General features: G+C 38.8%; 1 protein-coding gene across 1 annotated transcript in view; it reads right to left on the reverse strand.

Moving 5' to 3' along the window:
• The window catches only part of LOC139690013 (G-protein coupled receptor GRL101-like), an 85,105-nt gene that overhangs the window by 27,375 nt on the left and 35,682 nt on the right, over positions 1-22,048 (reverse strand). The window contains exons 2-6 of the mRNA XM_071587193.1: positions 13,250-13,354; positions 11,961-12,077; positions 5,166-5,288; positions 3,772-3,870; positions 1,785-1,973 (exon numbers count right to left, since the gene is read on the reverse strand). Of these exons, the coding sequence (XP_071443294.1) occupies positions 1,785-1,973; positions 3,772-3,870; positions 5,166-5,288; positions 11,961-12,077; positions 13,250-13,354 (633 nt within the window). The remainder of the gene's footprint in view (positions 1-1,784; positions 1,974-3,771; positions 3,871-5,165; positions 5,289-11,960; positions 12,078-13,249; positions 13,355-22,048) is intronic.

The raw sequence follows: 22,048 nt of genomic DNA on the forward strand, positions 1-22,048 counted from the left end.
TAACTCTCCATTGCAGAGATTTAAAAAAAAATTAATCAAGCGTCTCGGCCAATTTTGTTCATCTTCAGACTTTTGAGTTCATTATTTCCGACTGTGTTTGTCCAGAAGTGGATTTATATTTATGGAGTGCTTGAAGTATTCAAAGGTTTCGTCACCAACTAACAATAGTATCCGAAAATATTATGAAATATACAGACGGATTGGTGTGAAATGTCTAATTTCTCGTTCACTTGGCTCGTGCTCACCCGAGGGCTTGATTCCGTTCCGCTTGGACTCGTTCAATTGATATAAGAGTAACGAATGAATTTACTTTTCACGTTGATTGTTGTTACAAAATTAAATATCATTTTTCCTCGTCATATTATACGCTATAGCGAACTATAATTCGTAACAGTATTTGAATTAGCCAGATGGCTTCATTTGACAGTGATTTCAGCTTTGAGATAAAACTTTAACTTTGCGTAAATAATTCGCAAATGTTTTTCTGAAATCATCATTGACAAAACGAAAACTCTCCAAGACTAACATATAAATATGGTGCTCATTCTGCATATTTATCGCTGGAATTTGCGATTTTATTCTCCGGCCACAAAGATGCGTCCCTTACAGTAAATATTGGGTAATTTCAAAACTATTTACTGTTATATATGATTTGCGAGAAAACAATCTCTGCTTTAACAGCCAACGCCAATAAAGAGTGGGCACAATTGTAGTGAAATATGAGCACCCAGGATTTGTGCTGAAACTTTTCGGACATCATAATCCTGGTTATATCCTGCGGTGTGAGAATTTTCTCTCGCGCAGGGTCAGATGGCGTGTCCCATGAGACACCGCCATAGCTTTTCCTCAATAGTGTTGTTAGCTCAACGGAACCTTTCGATTGAGTCTACCTTTCGTCTGATTCAATTATTTTCGGAAATTATCTTTTTTTTCTTGTTCTGTCCTTTTTTCTTTTACAATTTTACGTCAGAATACCGTATCTTGGCGTCTCGCGACACATATTCTGGTATGATCTTTCCGGGTACCACATATCCAGTTGTGCGGGATCATTTTATGTTCTTAGGGGTGGCGACATCTGCAGCTTCTCATAAATAAAAATCGGAGGGACCGGTAAAGAAAAAGGGATGGTTGGAATATCTGGGCGAAGAGATGGGTTTCATAGGTATCTTCCGTATGGAATCCGCATATTTGAAAACCCAACCGTCCAGAGTTTCAAAGGAGTCGGACTGGTTTGGTGGCCAATACGTTGGCTTCCGACTACGAAGACCCGGGTTCGAATCCCGTCGATGGTAGGATTTTTCAGCGGTATCCCGACCCCTATTTGGGGTGCGATGTGGAGAGCTCTTTGAGGATGCCTCCCAACGGATAGGTGTTGACCTATGGGCTCCTTGACGCTTTTCGTAGAGAGGGTTTTGAGGGTTTTGGAGAGGGTTTTGAGAGGGTTGAGAGGGTTTCTCTCCACCCTTATCCTCATATCCTCATACTCTGGAAAACCCTCATACCTCTGCCAAATAACTCACCTAACATTACCAGCACAAATGATCTTGAAAGTCGGTCGCCACCCCCTAACAACCACTACAATCCAGATTTGAACAGTACTAGTCGGTAGGTATCTCAATGAAAGGGCGTGGTCACAATCCTGTTGTTCGCATCACTTTCCGGGTTTCGCATTCCCATTTCAGTGATTCGCAATAGGAGCCAGAGGAGTGGAGGGGAGGCGGTCGGCCGCCTCTCTCCCTCAGCGTTCGATCAATTAATTCTTTCCCCTTCTAATCCTCACTCACCTTTGACGCTCTCATAGAAATCGTCGCAGTCCCTCTCGTCGGCGCACGTCCCCAAGGCGCCGCTCCACTCCATGCCGGGGGGCACTCCCTCCCAGCCGCAGTCGCAGTGGGAATCGCATACGTTCGCCTTCCGGATGCATCGGCCCGAGGGGCAGAGGAAGTCGTTTGGGCCGTCGCAAGATGTGTTGCCTGGGCGTCCGACCGGGAGAGGAAGGAATCCAAAAAATCGGGGCTATTATCGGTGCGAATTGGAAGAATAATACTCATGCAGGATGCTTTAAAACTTCAATCTCAATCGATTTGACCCGCCCTCGAAGGCTATGACTTGAGTAGATAAATTGAAAGGGATTCAGGTACATACTGGAATGCCCTAATGCCCGAATATGCTAAGAATACTATCTGGAAATTATCCAAAATAACTTAAGAATACGAAATCACAATAATACGAAATTTCTTGTATTGATTGATTCATTTTCCATTGCTTCTCGGAAAGGGTTATTTACCTTAGTTTGCGTTGTTGACATTGCTCAAGTTTTAAAACTGCTGTGATACGTTTCAATCGAATTTTATGATAACTTGAAATAGCTTTTTTTAAATAAAAAAAACAACGCATATTTAATATTTAATTCCATGATAAGTCGTATCAATGAATGCATGTGATATTAAAACATATGTAGTGCGTCAAAAAACGTAGGACAAGATATTTTGAGTTGCCATTTTTTATTTATACTGGAGTCCACTCTCAAAAAAGTAATTATAGTCTCCAAAACCCTCTTACTTCTCGTAATAGGTCGGGCCGTGAAAATTAGTTCACCGATCGAAATCTTTCCTTACATTTGGTTCGAGTGCATGAATTCGTGATAATATCCTGGAGCGAAAAAGATTCTATACTTCCATCTTTGATTTAACTTATTCAAATTGCATCATCTTAATACTAATGATTCAGGTAAATTGGAGAAAAAATAAAAATCTTCAGTTAAGCTGAAGCTTCATCAAACCTCCCTTCATTTAGTCTAACGTAGGGAAAAGAGAAAAGTGGCTCACGCTGTGAGCAGCAGTGTGTGCTTGGCTGAAGATCTGTTGAGCGCTATGAATTGGGGTTACTTAGTTTAAATTTTCGCGATAATTTACTCTGTCTCTTCCACTTCCGTGTCAGTGAGTCCAAGGGATATATTTGGTTGATATTTCTCCGTGAGTTTTAGCACCCACGAGGAATCTCGAGGGAGCAATTACCTTCGGGACCGCATAGACTCCCTCTCCGGTGGTGATCTTGAAAGCTCTACCTTTTCCTAAAGAGTTATCTACTCTAACTTTTATCGTTTGAAATATTTATTACCGGAGTTACGATGAGAGAATTGAAAGGAGATTGATGCATCGTTAGGGAAAGCTTCTAGGAGTAATTTATGCTCCAGGAGAGAAGCGCTTTGGAAGCTTAGAGCTGCCATATTCTTAATTCACAATTTTGTGCTGCAATGGGGTAAAAGGATGTTTATTCACAGTGAAAGCTTTCTAGTTTTAGCTATTATGTATAATCGTCTTATTCAGTTTAAGTTATTTTGTGTAAATGATGGAAATTACTTGTGTACTTAGTATTTAGGCATAAAGGAATTACCCTTTTCTGTCGGAACGCACCTATTTCACTAATGAATTAATTCTCAAATGTTAACATCAAAACATTTAACAGAGAATAAACATTATTTATTTAAAAAATAATATCGAAAGCTGAGTGGAGGTACAAATTGAATATAATCATCGCACACTTACTCTGTTTTTGAAATATTATACACATTGAATATTAAAATCTTATAGCAGATTGAGCATCGAAATATTATAGCACACATCTCAGAAGTTGCATAGGGTTTGAAAAACTGATTTAAACTTAAGATAAGTGGTCATATAAATCTGAAGATTTGAAATTAAACCTACTAATTAACCACTGAAATTTGAAATAATTATAGAATAGCTTGAAGAAATTTATTTGGCTTACAGTGAAGTTCATCCTTGAAATCCCATGAGCAATCAGGCCATCCGTCACACCAGTAATAGCGATGCACTTTAGTTCCATCTCCGCAAATGACGAAATCATCTGTAAAATGGGTCATAGTTAAGTTTATATTAAACTGGTGAGAGAGATAGATTATCTGATGGCAGGAGTTATCTTAAGAATTTTAAGTGTCAATTTTCGATGGAACAAGAAGAAAGGAACCAGTTGAATGTAATAATATTTTTATACGAGCATGGTTCCATTATAGCATTTTTACCTTTTTATAATATAAAAATTATCATAGACTGAAGAAGTATGAATTGACTGAATCAGCAAGTGAACAATGATAATTTATTAAAGGAGTTAAACAAAGGTTCGGGAGCCAGATTACTTCTTGGAGATACTAATTCGTACTATATGACTAAAGTATCTAATATATTATTTATATTTTCGGTAAAAACATAAAATTATTTCTTAATAACATGATAAAGAGGGAGACGACACTTTATGTCATTAGATTTGATCGATTCTATGTGTTAAGGGAACGTCAGAGTGAGCTAGATGAATGTAGAATGGAAGGGACTGTTAAAATTGGCACAATGGAATTCGACGAAAGAAACGAAATAATTGTTATAAATATATATTTTAATAGAGAAATACGAGGTACTCGTATATAAAGTTCTGATAAATGGCGAATCCATTGATGTAAATATAGGTTTTGGAAGAGGAAAAAAAATGGTGTGTGGGTTGATGATTAAGTTTTAGACTATTGGATGGATGGACTAAAACGAGGAACAAATACAAATTAATTTGGAAGAGAAACTCATTGATTGGGAGAGATTTAATATGCGGCGAAATGTTTAAATTTCATTTAAAATCGTACAATGACTGTGAAGAGTTTACAGAGGAATAATATACCATGGTTGTTTTCAGAGATTAAACAAGAGATTAATTACAGAGATGAAAAAAGTAAATTATGGGCCCTAGAGATATGGAAGGAAGGAGAGAGGAAACGAGGAAGTACTAATTAGTTGAGTCACTCTAATGTTAATCAGTGTTAATCACTCTATCTCTGTACGTACACCGAGCATGAGGTGCATTAATTAATATTGGACTTATTTATCACTGGATATATAAACGATGAAAAATAAAAAGTTCGTGCCATTGCATGTACATAATTTATTTCAAAAGAATAATTCGTAGTTGCGGAAGCAGTATTAATTAATAGGTATAACTATTGACTCTTATCGTTTCAATATATCCTTTGAATATCAATAGGATTTCGGAGACTAAATTAATTAATTAGTTAACCTACCAAGCGTATTGCCTATAATGGTGGAATGCTTCGGTATTGAATTTTGGCGTACTAATGCTGTAATAAAATAAATATAACTCACCCGTGTCGCACTGGAGTTCGTCAGACCCATCCTTGCAGTCTTTAATCTTATCGCAGATGTATCCGGGACGAATGCATTCGCCGTTGTCGCAGCGAAATTCGGATTTCCAGCAACTTCGAAATGCTAGGTGAGGTGCGTGAAAAACAAAGGCGGATCAATTTCAGAAATGGTTTCCATAAGTTAACTTAAATTGTAATGTATTTATCATACTCTTTTGAATGTCATTGACCCAATTTATGAAGCCCATACGTAATATTATGAATTGCAATAATATTTAATTTGAATGAGATTCTTATGGTAAAATATGGCAGTTATGAAAGAAAATTAATCTTTCAGATCTCTACACGAAAATACAGTTGAATCATGAGGGAAATAAACACTATTACTTAATACTGATTATATTATTATTATTAATATTTTCTTGTCGTGGAATCAGGTTGTTGTGTTAGTTAATGTACTTGATTCCCACTCCGAGGGCAAGGGTCCGAATTCCGGCGGTGGAAGAATGTTTCAGTGGTAAGCGGATCCCTACTTGGGGTGCCATGTGAAGAGCACTTCAAAGTGGGGAGCGCCGTCCGTCTGATGGGGCGTTAAATTGTGTCCTTGGCGTCTTCGGTTTAAGAGTCGGCTAATGCAGACTCCCGGATTCTCTCCGCCCATTCTCTGAAACTTCTACCTCGACCAAACTACTCATCTATCATAAAATTATCCAAATCTACCAAGTTACCCACCTTAATGACGCAAATGATCTCAGATATGAGTCGTCTTTCCTAAGAAACACACCAAATATTTTTGACACCCTGGATGCCTATCTACTAGATGAAATCCATTTAATACGGGTCTGGGAAATCCAGAAGAAATATATTTCATATGTGTCGTTATAAAATTAAGCGAATATACGTTGGAACCATCAACAGGATTTGGACGAGAAATACTCTGATTAATTTCAATTAATTTCATCAGGAGATTTTATTACGGTGTGCAGCACTTAAATTCGTTTGCCTCAATCTTTCGGAGGAAATTCTAGTTTAATGAGGAAGCAATACTGAATACTGATATTGAATGTCATCTCATAATACTTATGTGCGAGTGTCTAACGCTCGATCTTATCCTGTCACTAACGCCACGTTCATAAGTACTCGTACTTGCAGAATCTTGCCCTCGTACAAGGTCTATTGCCCTCCTCTACTGCCCGAAGAAGTGATATGTGCTTCTCTTGATCGAATAACTTTTTCTTCTCTTGAATCAATACCTCGATTTCGAATCTGTTAAAAAAATTTTGCATTCTAAGTTTATGATCACGTGCGTCAAGGCGGCCTTTCTTCCTTATTTCCCTTCGATTTCTCCGCTAAATGGTTTCCGCTCTTTTCTCGGTTATTTATAGCACGGCCTCAATGATTTATTATTTTCCCTTCCTACTTCCTTCGTGATTTCGCTTGGATTCATCGTTCCTCTTTTAAATCTTACAAATTCTCTCCTTCTTTATAATCTGTCATTACTTGCGCATTGCATTCCTTTTCAGAACTTCTTTCATTTCGTGATTCCTCCCTGACGTCTATTAGAAAAGTCACACAGGATAGAACCGGTGTCTCGCAGAGAACTACGTAGGGTAGGGCATCAACCAAGTAAGATTTTACTCCGATCTTCCTTGATCAGTTTCACGATTGAGCAATAATATGTGTTGAAAAAGTTATATACGTGGTCGATTATTATAAAAGAATTGCTCCTCACAAGGGGACCATTACTTGAAAAATTCACATAAAATGGGTTTATCTAACTCAGCGACCGACCCGTAGGTTGGAGAATATGGTGTGTAATGAGAAAACTGAAGGCCGATTTCTTTTCTGTTCTCCATTCTCAACCTCGTCTTTCTGCATATGTCATACTAATTATGATGTTCCATGTATTAGTCTGGATCCCTTACGACAAGTAACGAATTATTATTAAGCTACGCAATTTACGAGAATGCACAACTTTCGCAATTTTTCAACTGCTAATACTAGAACGTTTCTTCTTTTAGGGTGAGAGTATGCATCATTACTCGTATTTTCCCCATAAGTTGCATGACTTTTTAATTGGTTGGCTAAGTATTCTGCCTACATTTTCGTTGATCCGTTGAGTGCTTTACTGTTGGATTGACAAGAGTAAATCCCTCAGTAAAAGTAGGATTTACCATCTGCCCGATTAATTCGCAGATTTTCCGATCAATCTTTCCTCCGTGTTCTTAGTCGTAACTTATAGAGCTACAGGGCGATGATACTGGTAGGATGGGAAACCGATCATCCCAACTTTTCTGGTTTTATTTCGGTTTTATTCAGGGCTTAAGGCTTTCCAAAATCGTTTAAGGACAGATGAGGGTACATAGGGAGGTTGTGACATCCGAAACTCTCAATCAAATGGGTTTAAATTATCAAGGAGTAAAACTCCTTGGATTGCGTTCCAGAGTGAGCCGGCAAAGTGGCAAATCTTCCTTCCCCTTTATCTTCAGACTTGCAGTCACTTTCAAAGCCCTTGAATTGCCATTTATATCATGAGGAATTCTGTGACCAGTTAAATAGAAATGACGGCCAGTTTGTTTTTACGACTTTTTTCTTTCTTAAAGAACCGCGTAGGTCAATTTGATACGACAAAAGCGAGAATCAATGGCCGTGTCTACTTTTTCATTTTAAAAAACGGAGGAATATTACCCTTTGCATTCTTAAATCATTGAAGCCCTACAAACGGGAAACCTCAGAGCGCCCATCCCACTCGCTCCAGTCGATTCCGCGGCATGCTTTGAGTAGAAACCCCATACCGAACCAGTGCCGCCGTAAAAGACACACATTGAACCTAGCCATACCCTTTCATTGGCTTTAAGTCCTGCAGTTTGGGATTTCAAATCCTTGAGCATTTATATTCTGTCCAATTCCTCTTTACATCTTTCTTGAGTTCCTGAAGTCATATTACGACGAAAAGGGAGTTCGCAGTTTAAAAAATAAAATTATTTTTTTATTAATTCAAGCTCATCCCAAGATCCCACGCAAGGCATTGACGAGTGTAGCCTCTTCATTCCAAAATGTTTAAAAGTAGCAAATGAAAAGTTAACGTAACTAATTATAGTGACTGGCTTCATTGTGAAGTACCCACCTGTTCAGCAAACGTGATTTGTTCTCTAATTTATTGAATCTACCAAGATTATATGTTTATTCTCGTTAATTCGTTAATAATGTCCAGATAATATGAATGCGAACATCTTTGTGTGCGTCTAACTTTTTCATATGAGGGAGAAAGTCTGAAACTTTTATATTGTCTTTTGATACATAAGAGAGAGTGTTCTTCTACATAATAGGTTGCTGGCCGGGAATTTTGTAGCAAATGGCTTAATATTTTCATTAATCATATCTATATTACTACGAATCTCAGTGCGCTTTAACATCGGAAATTCTTCACTAATGTTTTTGAAATACCACGTAGAGGCAATTAAATGTAATGCTAACATACATGTCTTCGCGAAAACGGCTCATCACTGTATGGGAAAGGGTATAAGAATCAATGAGAAAGGGCTATTAGGCTTCGTATTTAAACTGTAGAGCTTTAAGGCAGCAATGTCATTTTGAGTTAAAATTTCATATTCCATTTTAACAGGCAAAATAAAATTTCCAAAAAAAGGAATCACATAGGAACGCGTGGCATTTCCGAAATATCAGATTTTCCACCTGAGACGGGTTTAAAAAATGGACGTGGATATGTTTTTGCTAATATAAAGCGCAAAAAGTTTGGATTACATTTAATACTATAGAATAATGATCCTTTCTGAGTTATATCCTAAAAAATAACACCGGTATTAGAATACCTGTTACGCCTTGTGAATTTAAGTGCCAATTGTGACACTATGTACCCTTTGAATCTATATAAAAACAGCGCGATTCATGGTATGAAAACACATGAGAGTTACGTTTGAATTGGTCTTTTGACATTTCAAGCTCTTTTCCACCATTCAAACCATTGAATCATGGGGGCCAATGTTCGACAACGCCGCAGAGACCAATGACCTCCACGATCGATTTCCAGCATTCAGTAACCTCTTTCAGCTGAAGACTTACATGCAGAAGAAATAAAAGCGCTATAACCAATTTCGTTAATATCTGCTAAAATACTAAAACTCAAAGCGAGTTGCGGAAACCGTAATATATTCAGCCAATTTCTCGCGTCAAATTTACTGTCACTCCACACTGAAAATTTAGTAGTAGTATTTAGGGGAGGCGACCGACAGCTGAGGTCATTTGCGCCATAGGGGATGGACAGGAAAGGATGAAGGGTGGAGAGAAACCCGGCGTCGGCATTGGCCTACTCTTTACGAAAGGTGCCAAATTATTCAACATCGCCGGGATTTGAACCCGGGCCCTCTGGGTGGAAAGCCAGTACGATAGCCACCGCAACATCTCGATCCCCCTGATTACATTTTAAGAATACTAATATCTAACCTTAAAGTAGTATATTCGACTTTATGTCCCGAAAATATCTAATAGCCTTCATTAATTGAGAGTATCTCTGACTATGGCTTGGAATGAGGTCTGGTAGCACTAATATGTCTACTCCCTTCTCACCATTCGAAGCATCCAAGAAGCGCAAAGTTATTTTATTATGTACGCGTTGCTTATTGAATATTTTACAGTCGGATTATAGGATCTAGGACTGTAGTAAAGCTGTTTACCTTCCGTCATTTCAAATCTACTTAGAAAACGCTTCCTTTTCCGCAACAATGGCGGTGTGTTTACCATAAAATTTAACCCCAGAGAAATTCTCCCCTTTACAGCTTAAAACTGAGCAATCCGAGCATATCCAATCGAATTTCAGACGTTACTTACAATATTCCTTAGACCAATGTTTTTCATACGGGATGTATATACAAATGGGGATCTATGACAATCCGCGGCCTTGAACCTTGTTTGACACTTTTGGCCATAATTTATTCAAATCTTGTTTTCTACGGTCATGGTTTCATATTTTATTTCATGGTTTGCAGAATCAAGATGAATTTATGGATAAAAAATATTTTTTCCACATTTTTGAGTCTAAAAGTTATCACTTGCCACTCCCACAATGCTCGCGGTCGAACTGGTCACAAAACCGCATATATTTTCTGGTGAGAACGGGCGGTATTGTCCGTGAGACATGGTGGCCCAACAATTGCGTGGTATAGCAGCGTCATTGTTATGCCGTGTAGACTCAGCTGAAATGGTGACGTGGCAGCAGCCACGTGTGAAACCCCCAATTCGATTACTGTGGTAACTTTTGCTTGCGAACATAATTATTTCTTGTACGCGGGTTGCATCTCGAAGCCCAATTATCCATTTTATTCGTTGGGAAATCCATTAATCCGTCCTCAGATATAGAAATTTTAGGAAAAAATTTTTCTCCCGAAATGATTATCATTTGTGTACAATTACACATTGTAATCTGTGAAATCTTTTTTTTATGTTTTAAATGCTATTGTTTAAAAATAATTTGTCATCAAATTGAAACAATTAATTTTCTTATGAATCAGTTGGTTCTTTTTGTCTCTTAGGTATAAAAAACCATCTGCAAATACATTACGCTGTCATCACCCATTAAATACAATACAAAGTAAACACTAGCGTTTTACCAAAGAAAGTTTCGAGCTGAATGCACTTATTTTCTATAGTACGTGAGTTGAAAACCGACGTTTTATGTGTGCAGGGGGAAATACATACACGTGGTGCGCTCAATAGAATCGTCGTAAGTACCAACGTTTGATCATTTACTATTTTGTTGCTGGCATTAGGTAGCCTGTGATACGTTGCATTGGAAAAGCATCACAGCTTTTGCCTCGAGAATAAGCTAAAAGAGGCTGAAACTGAATCTGAATAAAGTTCATACGTCAAGGTACTACACTATTCGCATCGCGACGATCATTGTCTTCTTATCGTGGTGGCCACAGGCAGCAGCGAAGCCAGTTGCAGAGACTGCAGTTGCTTTTGACGCAGCCGACTGCAGCGCTACTTATCCCCTGCCGTGGCCGTGTTCAAAACCTCCCGCATATCCTCTATTTGTAGTAGTAGTTTTGAGGGGAGGCGACCGACAGCTGAGGTCATTTGCGCCATAGGGGATGGACAGGAAAGGATGAAGGGTGGAGAGAAACCCGGCGTCGGCATTAGCCTACTCTTTACGAAAGGCGCCAAGGGGTCCGCGGCTTAACGTCCCATCCGACGGACGGCGTACTCACTCAAAGTGCCCTCCTCAAAGCACCTCAAGTAGGGATCGAGATACCTCTGAAAAATATTCAACACCGCCGGGATTTGAACCCGGGCCCTCTGGGTGGGAAGCCAGTACGTTAGCCCCCGCACTATCTCGATCCCCCCTCTATTTGTATTTAGAAACGGAGATGCTGTTGAGTTGCCTCCCGTGAAGTGCTCCTTATCTCCTCGTCCCTGCCATTGCCTCCAACACGCCCGTTTGCCACACGAGGAGGAATCGAGGATCTTTGCGTATAGCTAGAATCCTCGAACAAAGCATCATTTTCATACGTTCCGCCATTCATACCATCTCCCCTTGTCCTTTCCTTACATTATCCTCATTCCGTTTTCCCCTTCTCCCTTCACCCCCTTCTCTCGCCCTCTCTCGTTCGTCCTCTTCTTCTTTGTCCGCACCCTCGATTTGCCAAAATCCGTACCGGTCCCCTCTGCACAGGGAAAGGGGACGTCGGAAGTCCCCCACTTCCCCTTTCGATCCTCGCTCTCTCTTTCTCCCGAGCCGCACATCAATGTGGCGGCGTACATCCGGCTTTAAACTCACAGCAGTCACGTTCATCCGAGCCATCCCCGCAGTCGTCCACGAAGTCGCACATGGCCTGCTCCGGGAAGCAGAAGTGGTTTTTGCATTTCATATGCTGCCAAGGGCACACGAAGGTCTCTGCCATCGTGGAGCACATGGAAATGAAAAGGTAGAGAAAATAAATACTATATTGGTAACGGGCACACTCCTGTGGAACAAATTTTGTAGTCCCATTTTCCTGGAGAATGCAGTCCCTCCCTTTTTGCGTCAAAGGGGAGCCTTTTAAACCTGAAATGAACTGTGTAAATTAAGTGGGAACGTGAATTCGTGCACATAACTTTCCAGGATATTTGACATTTTTATCGAGGTTATTTCAGAAGAGATTCTGGGTATTTCCATCTGAATGGGTTTACCATTTTGATACTTTCAAACTATTTTTGAGCTTTTAAGCGAAACATTCCTTTCCGCGATCCATTTCCTTTCAACAATAATACATAGTTTTAGTCCAATGAAACATAGATTTTTAAAGATATCAGTATACGATTGTTAAAATAAAAGTAAAAATCGATAAGCAGTTGTTGAGGGAATGGTATCTTTCCCTAATATTTTGGAATTACTAGTAATCACCTTTAAGTTCTGAAATCTGAAGTTCATTAGATCATGCCAACACATGCAATGCAATCCCTCCACAATGTAGCTACTTCAGGGTAGACATTTAAATAAATAATAACGACACTTACATTTTAATAATTTTTCAAGTTCTTTTAGACTTTAATTTTTCATTGAATTTATTGAATTGAAATGAACAGTGATAATGAAACAATAAGTTAGTTTTGTTTTAGATATTTTAAATTCAATTCATTTCAAGGACAGCCTTTGAGAGAAAATTACTTGTCCTATTTTTTAGGAAAATATACTCTTTTTTTATGGAAAAATAAAAAAACCATGGGATTTTTATTATTTTCTCCAGGAGATTTGATCAGTGTGCCATGAGTAGATGTATCGAACTTCAAAATCTTTGCTTTAAAAAACCGAGTTGTATAAGTATCTCCCTCGGGGCGTTTACTAGAGTTTTTATCATCGACAGACGGTATCATTAATTTGTGCACAAATGGTCACAAGTACCTTTTCCCGATTAATTTAACATTTAGGGCACGAGGCAAAAGAATGAAAGAATTCTCTATTACACCTGGATGAAGACCTTTCTCTCCCTGTTCAGGTCAAAATGTACGATCCTGTTCCTCTTTCTTTTCAGAAAAACCTTGTAGCCTCGATTCTCCAAAAGCCAAGGCATCCATCCATCCACTCACCGCAGTCCATTTCGTCCTCACCCCCAGGGCAGTCCGAGACACGGTCACATCGACGCAGGACATCCACGCACTTGTTACCGCAGCGGAATTCGTTTGGAAGGCACCCTGTAAATAAAATGTGAGTAATGAAATTTCATGACGAGTGGATGAAATTGTCATGCGTTCTTAAAATACCATAGCGATATATACATGCTCATTTTGGACAGCATAGCGATTCGGGGATCAGTCACAAATTTTAAAAGGGATAAAAATGGGACTGGTTGAATCATGAGAACGCTATGACAAATGACACGTTAATATTGTCCAGACTAAAATTATATTTTAAAGTACTCCTAAAGTAACTATACACTATAGTAGATTGGGATGAGTTAAATGATATTTTATTAGATAGAAATTTTTTTAATGAACAGTTCGGCAGGCTTTTTCTGTGATGGGCATAGCAATACGTATTATTCCTGTAATAGAAGATCGACTTTGGCCTTTTGCAGGAAATTATTTTTGTCTCTTCGATAAAATACAAAAGATGGACTCATATTATTCCACCTCGAAGTATGCATGATCCAAATTTAGATTTGTAACTAGTTTTTAATTTTCCATTTTTCAAATCCATATTTTTAATTTTTTGAGATAAGATTCGTGCGTGTCAATTCCTGCGTTGATATGTACAAAATTTTCAGATTTCGAATTTTATCAGATTCATGATATTAGATACACTGTAAAGGGTGATTTGACATCCTAAAATTTGAGATAAAGCGTAGTCCAGGTTAATGGAATTAACAAGCATAATGAGCTTAATTTCAAAGCAGATTGCAGTTAATTTCAATAAAGCGCACTTAACGAGCGAAAACACTTTGCATTCTAATTTCATATATATTTTTAAAACTTGACTTGGTGATGTAAAATGGAAGCGAAACATAAGTCGTTTAAATAAATTCTGGATGCGGATATGTTAAATGTTTCCATTCTCGGCTCCCTTCCGATGGTAGTATTCCATGGAATGAATGCGGAGACAGCTGGCTACGCAGAGTACACTTACGCTTAACAAAATAATAAAGAAGATTAAAAATGTGCATTTCTTGCTGTTTAACGCAAAAATAAATTATTATTTTTTTCATTTTTACAGAGTGAAACACATCTAAGGAATAATTTAAAATTATTCTTGTGGCATGGTTATTCTCGTACCCACAAGTTCGGAACTTTGTGTACCGATTAAAAACACGCCATCCTTGAGTTTTGAGAAATTACATTATTATTATTATTAGGTTGTTATGATAGATGATCTTACGGTCAAGCCTTTCAAGTCTGAGGCTGACGCTTGACCGACGAAACTCATTTATGTATGTATGTTCATATATATATATATATATATATATATATATATATATATATATATATATATATATATATATATATATATGTATAAAGCAAAAATAAACTGTAATTGGAAGCAAAGTAGGAAGATCAAATGATTAAAAGATAGAAATAGAATGAATGGGGTGGAAAAATCCACCTGAATAGAAATAAAATCTCTCAGGCACGATCCAAATTTCAAGGATCCAGGGTCTACGGTGAATGATTTGGGCACCCGGGGGGTGGGAAGGAGAGTAGGATGGAGAGGGAGGGCGGAGGAGTTTTTAAAGGGAAAGAGCGAGCGTCAGATGGGAAGGTCGGAGTGCTCGAAGGAGAGGTATTTCCTTCGCTTGAGCCGGAGAGACGAGGTATGGGGGCAGGAAAATGGTGTGCGGGGCGAGGACCGGGGGGATACCTCAGGGCCATGGAATCTAGGGTGTGGTCTCCGCAATGGAGTGGAAGTTATTCGGTGGGGTGCTGGGAGTGAGGGGGGGGGGGGAGCGGATTCGTTGAAACATTTGACGAATATTTTGAAGTGATGACGTTTTACGATCACTGACCACTTGTCAGTGGGTCATAAAAATTTGGAGGGAGACGCCTTTGGAAAAATTGATGCAGAAATGGTATTGCAACTGCCTCTTACTTAATTCTTTCCCCTTAAGAGAAATAATGTCGGATAATTACACGCCCTCAAATATTAATCGTGAATGTAATTTATTCCATACCAACCTATTTGGAATCTTGAAGGAGATTTTTTCTAGGTATTTTAAATATGTTCACTGAACATATTTTAAATATCTAGAAAAGCGATAGAGATTCACCTCTAGCTTTAGATAAATAAGCTTCCCTTTATAAGACCGGTATAAAGACGGCTGTGTATCATATCAAACCAGATTTCGCTAGGTTTAAAGGTACATACTTACGTGGAGCAGGGATACAAGTAGAGTAGTTGTCTTCTTTTTCGTCGAAGTAGCACTCAGTTCTGCGACATGACAAATGTGGAAAAATGGAGATTTTTTGTATCCTTAGCCTTTGATCTAACATATTTTTTATCAATCGTTTATCACGAATTCCCTCAAGCAAATCGATAAAGGAAAATCCGGGGGATATATGTATGATCTTTTATCTAAAATCCGAGGCGGTTTATTCCGGCAGAGCTGCGATAAACGCCACGGGAATTGATGCGAAAGGATTCTCCGCCGCTTGCAGATTGAGTGGATGGTTACTCTGGCCCACGAAAATTCATTTTTCACGTTCTAGCAGATTATCTTTTGAGCTCGCGGTTGTGAATAAAGCCCAGCCGCCATCTAATGGCCAATTATTGAACTATTGTCTATCTCCTGGCAATGGCCGTTAACGTCTCCAATTCCGCAGTTTACAGCCCATCAGTTCTTCACTGTGATACAAAGGTTGGTACTATTCACATTCACTACATTTATTTCTCAAGGATCAAAGGAAGTTCAATTTTCAATGGAGTATACTGTGATGGATGTTGCAAAATATTTTTGCAGTCAGCACGACCATAGCAACCTGGGTGACGCACTAAATGATTAGGCAGCCGCTGAGCATTCATTTGAGATTCCGTGGTCAATAATGTTTTGAATAAGCTCGACCTTTGCCAAAAAGTAATCATAGAAAGCTAATAAAAAGGTATAGGGACCTTGTATCATCCGAATTTTATGCTGAAAGAAGTATCCAAAGATATACGTTAAACAAATAAACGAAACATTTTATCTTTACGCGCCAGCATTTATCGACGTGGTTTCATCGGAGTACACACCCACCATCCCCTTAATACGTCGCCCGTGGAAGAAACATTTCAGTTAAATCGCGCATACTCTCTAAAGAACTAACCCAACAGCCTTTCAATTTAGGTGGTATCACAATTATTTATTTTAGTAAATAAACGAGATTTTTATTCTAGTTCTCTACTCCACGAAACTCTCTACTTTCCAAAAAATTGCGAGAGAGAGAAAGTCATAGGTTCGGCTTAAGTATTACTACAGAGCAATAGATTGCAATATAAAACATAATTTATGCTATTATTATGAATCAGAATTAGTATGAACACTATTATGTAATTTTTGAACGGAAAACTCAGTGACGTTAAGGGATTATCAACTTAGATAGGTACATATGATACCGATCGTTTCCTTAACGTGTGGCTGAAAAAGTGTGAAATTCGACAGCGGATTGAATTGGGTCTCATAATTTTCGAAAGAACTCACTCAGGCGGACAAATTCTAAAGGTATTGCCAAAATTTGAGATTCACCTGGTGTAAAAACAGATTATCGATAATTTATCCACCATGTTTTTCTTCTTTCTTTGCCAAAAGGAGGGACCATTCGGGAGTTTCCTTTTGGAGGGGAAATGAAATTTTGGGAAAAATATCAAGTAGGGGGAAATATGGCCGAAAGGACACCGAAGGCAGAGGAAAATGGGATCACCTACAGGGCCGAGTTAAGGGCTCTATTCGCAAAAGGAATGGAGGGAGAGAGAGAGAAAACGCGGAAGGAATATAGGATAAGGGAAGACTGGAGACTCGCTCTATGGGGGTGGGGTGTTGTAATTAAGTCAATTAGATTTGTCATTTTGATGTGTATTGAAAAGAATAACTCGCGTCTTAAGCATGAACGGAGGAGAGTTTAATTTTGTTCCGTCCTCCCAGGTATTTTTTCCCTAGAGATTCATGGTATTTTCGCATTCACTCAATCTAATGGCGTTCAAAAGATTGTAGCAAATACTAGGATAAAGAGAACCATAAAAAATAGTGAAACTAGGTGATATAAAAATAACTAGGTTTAATGAATTGATTTTCCATTTACGTTGGGTACTTTCAGCTATTAAAAATGTTTTCTTCCACCCCTCTCTTGACTATTATTTTTTTAATGGCAGAAAATTGTTTGTTTATGTCAATTAAGTTTATGAATATGGAAGCAATACCATGAGCAATTGTCGCTTTAGTCCTTCGGGGCTAATTTCATATTTTTGAGTTTTTCAAATCATTCTTTATTTTACTGCATTACAATGAGTCACGAACATTATAAATTAAATTTTGGTTGGCACGTAACAACAGTATAAATATAGTAAAACGTGCGTACGTAGATAACGCATCTTCTGTTTCACCACAATCCTCTTTCATTTCTGATATTTTCTTCTCGCACACAACAATTTAATCATTCCTTCTTTCCTGTCTTCGAATACCTGGCATTTTACCTTCGGTTTATTTAACTTACTTTCACTTTCTGTATCACTCGTCCTGTATTCCAAGACTTGTACTTTATCAACTACAATCCTCGTTTTCGCTCTTTTCGTAACCAGTATTAATTAATTTGTATTCCTTACGTCCGCTCATTGTCTAAACATTTCTCTGAACTTAGGCCCCCGAAGTCTCCATTCTTTGATTTTACTTTTCAAAACATTAAAATCTAAGTCTTCCGACCAATATTTTTGATGACCTTCTTTTAAACACTACTTAGCTCGATCTCAATTATTCTTCCCTTTCCAAAAACTCACGCTCTCAAATCGAAATTTTTCTTTTGACATATATATTTGATTTCATTCAGCTATAATCAGACCGTTTCCGAGATATGAGATACACGAAACCTGTTTTACAATCAAATTTGTTGTCTCCGGCGTAACTGTTTTATGATATTTTTCCTACCTCTTTCATATTTAAAGCTGAAGTCTCCAGGATCAGGCAGACCTTGAATCCCGTGTTGCTCTTAGTTTAATTGTAATTCAATACTTTTTCAAAGCAAAAAATTAACGAATGTCACAATTAGTTAATATGCATAACGTATAAATATAAATATATGTATATATATTATATATATATATATATATACTATATACATATATATATTTATGAATAACGTTTTTTGTCCTACTAAGCCCTTTAGATTCTTCACAGAAACCAGTTATGATTTTAGACCTTTTATGTTCTATTTTTATGCAATAAAATGGCATCTACGTGTCCGAGCTTAAGTGATTAAACTGATCCTTTTGTGACTTGATGTAACTCATCCATAGAATTATTGGAATGACAGCAGTCTTCCGTTTTGCGTATAAAATATTTACGTTTATATTGCACAGAAGATACATTATGCCAACATTTTCTGCGCTCCTCTTCATTCTGTAAGTTTTTCCATTCTCGTGGTCCACGCGGCGAGCTTAAAACGGGCGATGGACAGCGTACCCACACCACCGAGCGACTCGTGGAATCGGGAGGGGAGGAAGGAGATGCTTTTCCAGGGAAATGGGGAGTGGGGACGACTGAATGTGAAAGGGTAAGATGGAGGAGAGAAGACGCCTCCACGGGAAACAGCGAGAGACGTAAAAAGCGCCGAAAACGTCCAGCGAGGCGGAAAAAGAGGCGGTCGGAGGCGACGTCGAAAAATAAGGAAGGGGACCCGAGGGAGGAGTTAGAGGAGGGGGAGGGATGGTGTCTTGTTGCGCATCCCGAGGAGGAGGGGAAAGCTTGGAGAGAGATGTGGAGGGAAGGGTTCGGAGATGGATGGGCGGGAGGGAGGGGGTTGTTACCCTCCCCCTTCTCTCGCGTAGGGGAGATCCTCGTAGGAGGGTATGCTTGGCGAGCACGGCACACTCCTTGCCGTCGTTCATATCGTAGGTACCCCCGTCTCTCACTTCTCCCCGCACTCCCCAACTTTCCACTTTCCCCTTGTGGCCCGTAAAGGAGGGCAACGACATCCAGCCTCATGGTTTTGATGAAGACTTAGCGAGTGAGGGGATGCCGTGGAGGAGTTAAGGATTTCGGGGAAAAGGGTTGATGGGAGACAGGAATTCGGGTGATGAGCGTGGTGGTGGGAAGCAGGATGGCTCAAAGGAAAGAACCGTGGTAGGGAGGAGGAGAGAGGAGCAGGGGCAGCGGTGAACATACTCGTCTCTTGCGACGGAATTTTCGACGAGAGCATAGAGAGACCAACCTGGCCTGCAGGGATGTTGCCAGCACCTTCAGTGATCTCGTTCAAGGTAGTTGGAGTGAGAAAAATAATAAAAATATATGGTCTAAATGAGAGGGGGTGAAATGAGGTGTGCTTGTCGCAAAACTGCAAGTAAAAATGATGCTTAGAATTAGTTATGAATCCTTCTCCGCCTTCTTTGGGTAAAGCCGCATCGAATGAATGAGGTAGCTTGGGAGTTTGCGTAGCAGTACCACTCATTCGCTGCTTCAGAATGAATGGATTCGACGCTAAATGTTCCAGGGGGAAATTTGGAAGAGAGCAGCCGTATATTTCGTGTAATCTCGAGAATGACTGTTTCAAATAAGCGAGAGCGGTGTTGAATAGAAGCGCACGGGCTATTAGATAGGCACGACAATAGAGGTGTCTTCCTTGGTGGAGAGCTAAGGAAGACAGTTTATACGACTAGTAAAATTTTGGGGCAACGCTAATGGATCCCGCGTTGGAAATTTTTCCTAAAACGTTTGTAGCTCTAAATAACTTCTCAACTCGTCTTCATTTAGAGTTTATCTTCGAAAGCAATGTGTCACATTATTAAATATTGTTATAAATAAAATTGATGGATAGAATATCTTGTTATTTTTTACAAATTATCACTACATTTGTGATAAGGTTCTTAAAGAAGCTACCTCTATTCCGATTTTATGGCAAAAATGTCATTCATTATCATTTAAATGACTCTTCTCGAGGATATAAAGACATCAGTCAAAATTTTTATACAATATTATTAATATATATTCCATCTGAAAATTGTTGCCAGAATCAGGAGCCAAAAAGAGCAAATAGGGTTTTCTCCATTTCTCCTTTGGTGGGTGAAACAGCTCCCTAACGACATCTCCTGGCCAAAAAATTGGGTTGCGTCAACTCCCCGCAGATTTCAATGTAAATTACGTTTACTCGATAGCTCAAGTGGTTAGAGAATCGGCTGCGCAGGTCGAAAGATCCTTGGTTCAAGTCCCGGTCATGGAAATATTGGTGCACTAGTGATCTGCTTGATTCCGCCTTCTCCACCTCTCCTGTGTGCGCATCTTTTACATGTGTTCCTATCCCTTTTCCTTATATCTAACTCCACGTATTCAATATATATATATATATATATATATATATATATATATATATATATATATATATATATATATATATATATATATATATATATATATTCCATAAACCATGGTATATATAAACCAGAAACACAGTAATCAACCCGAAGGTCGGTTTGGTAGGCTAATTGTAGAGTTCACCTAGGACTAAGCCCGAAGGCTTGTGAAGTTCACGCATCAGGGTAGGGGGGCCGGTTCCTTTCCCTATGCCGGTTATGGTTTCCCAGGAAGATCTGGTACCCGAAAAATCACATAGCTTGGATGGAGCTGTAGGTGCCCAGGGAGGGGGGCTCCAGGTGCCCAGAGAGGGGAGCTTCAGGTGCCCAGAGAGGGGAGCTCCAGGTGCCCAGGAATCGAACCCGGGCTCTCCGGTCAGTAGTCCAACGCTCTATCCATGGACTACCGCGACCCCCCCTCACACACACCCAAGCACACGCACACACACACACACATATATATTATATATATATATATATATATATATATATATATATATATATATATATATATATATATATATATATATATATATATATATATAAACACTTACACAATCGGGCTTTTTTGATTTTCTAAGGGGCTTTTTTGAGTTTCTTATATGGAATTACCGTATCATTACAGGAATATCATTCAGTGGTTTTCAGGAGCAGTAGGAATAGGAATTCATAGGCAGATATATTCTGTTTTTTTTAATAAGGGAAGTATATTGTATCACCCTTTTGACTATGCACCATCACATTGCATCACAATGCACCAAGTAAGGATTTTCGACTGACCTAATGTTTTCGTGATTAAGTTAAAGCTTTGGATAATAAGTTGAACAAGTAAACGTATGATAAATTGAGCTTAGAGAGTCGTAGTTAACTGCATTCTACTTGCTAGGAGCTCATAATTCTAAAATATGCTACGTAATTCTTCGTGTAAAAGGACGAAAAATTCAGGGGGGGAACTTCAACTTTCATCAGGCAAAAGTAATATTTACTGGCGGAAGCTAGTTCTCCTCTTTTCCAAAATCGATGAGTGGCATTGAATCGTAAAATGCAATGCCCCCAAAGGAGTGATAATTCACAGACGCATCATGGGAGGAATGAAGCCGTATACCAACGAAGTTTTCTGTGTAAGTTTGGTTAACTCCGTCAATAGGTCTGAGCATGACGAAAATAAATCTCACTTTAATACATGATTATTGATGCCTCGGAAATGAATCTACTCATTAAGAAACAATCTCCTACTTTTTATTATTACCTCGTATAAAATAGGTTAGACGCGTTCAGAATACAGTGGGTTGGCCTAGACTCTCAAAGAATCCAAGTTTAAAATGTAAAAGGTAAGGATTGCCGGTAACCGGAACTCCCGGAATTAC

Source organism: Hetaerina americana, unplaced genomic scaffold (assembly GCF_022747635.1).
Source record: "Hetaerina americana unplaced genomic scaffold, ioHetAmer1.1.p SCAF_3, whole genome shotgun sequence".
NCBI lineage: Eukaryota > Metazoa > Arthropoda > Insecta > Odonata > Calopterygidae > Hetaerina > Hetaerina americana.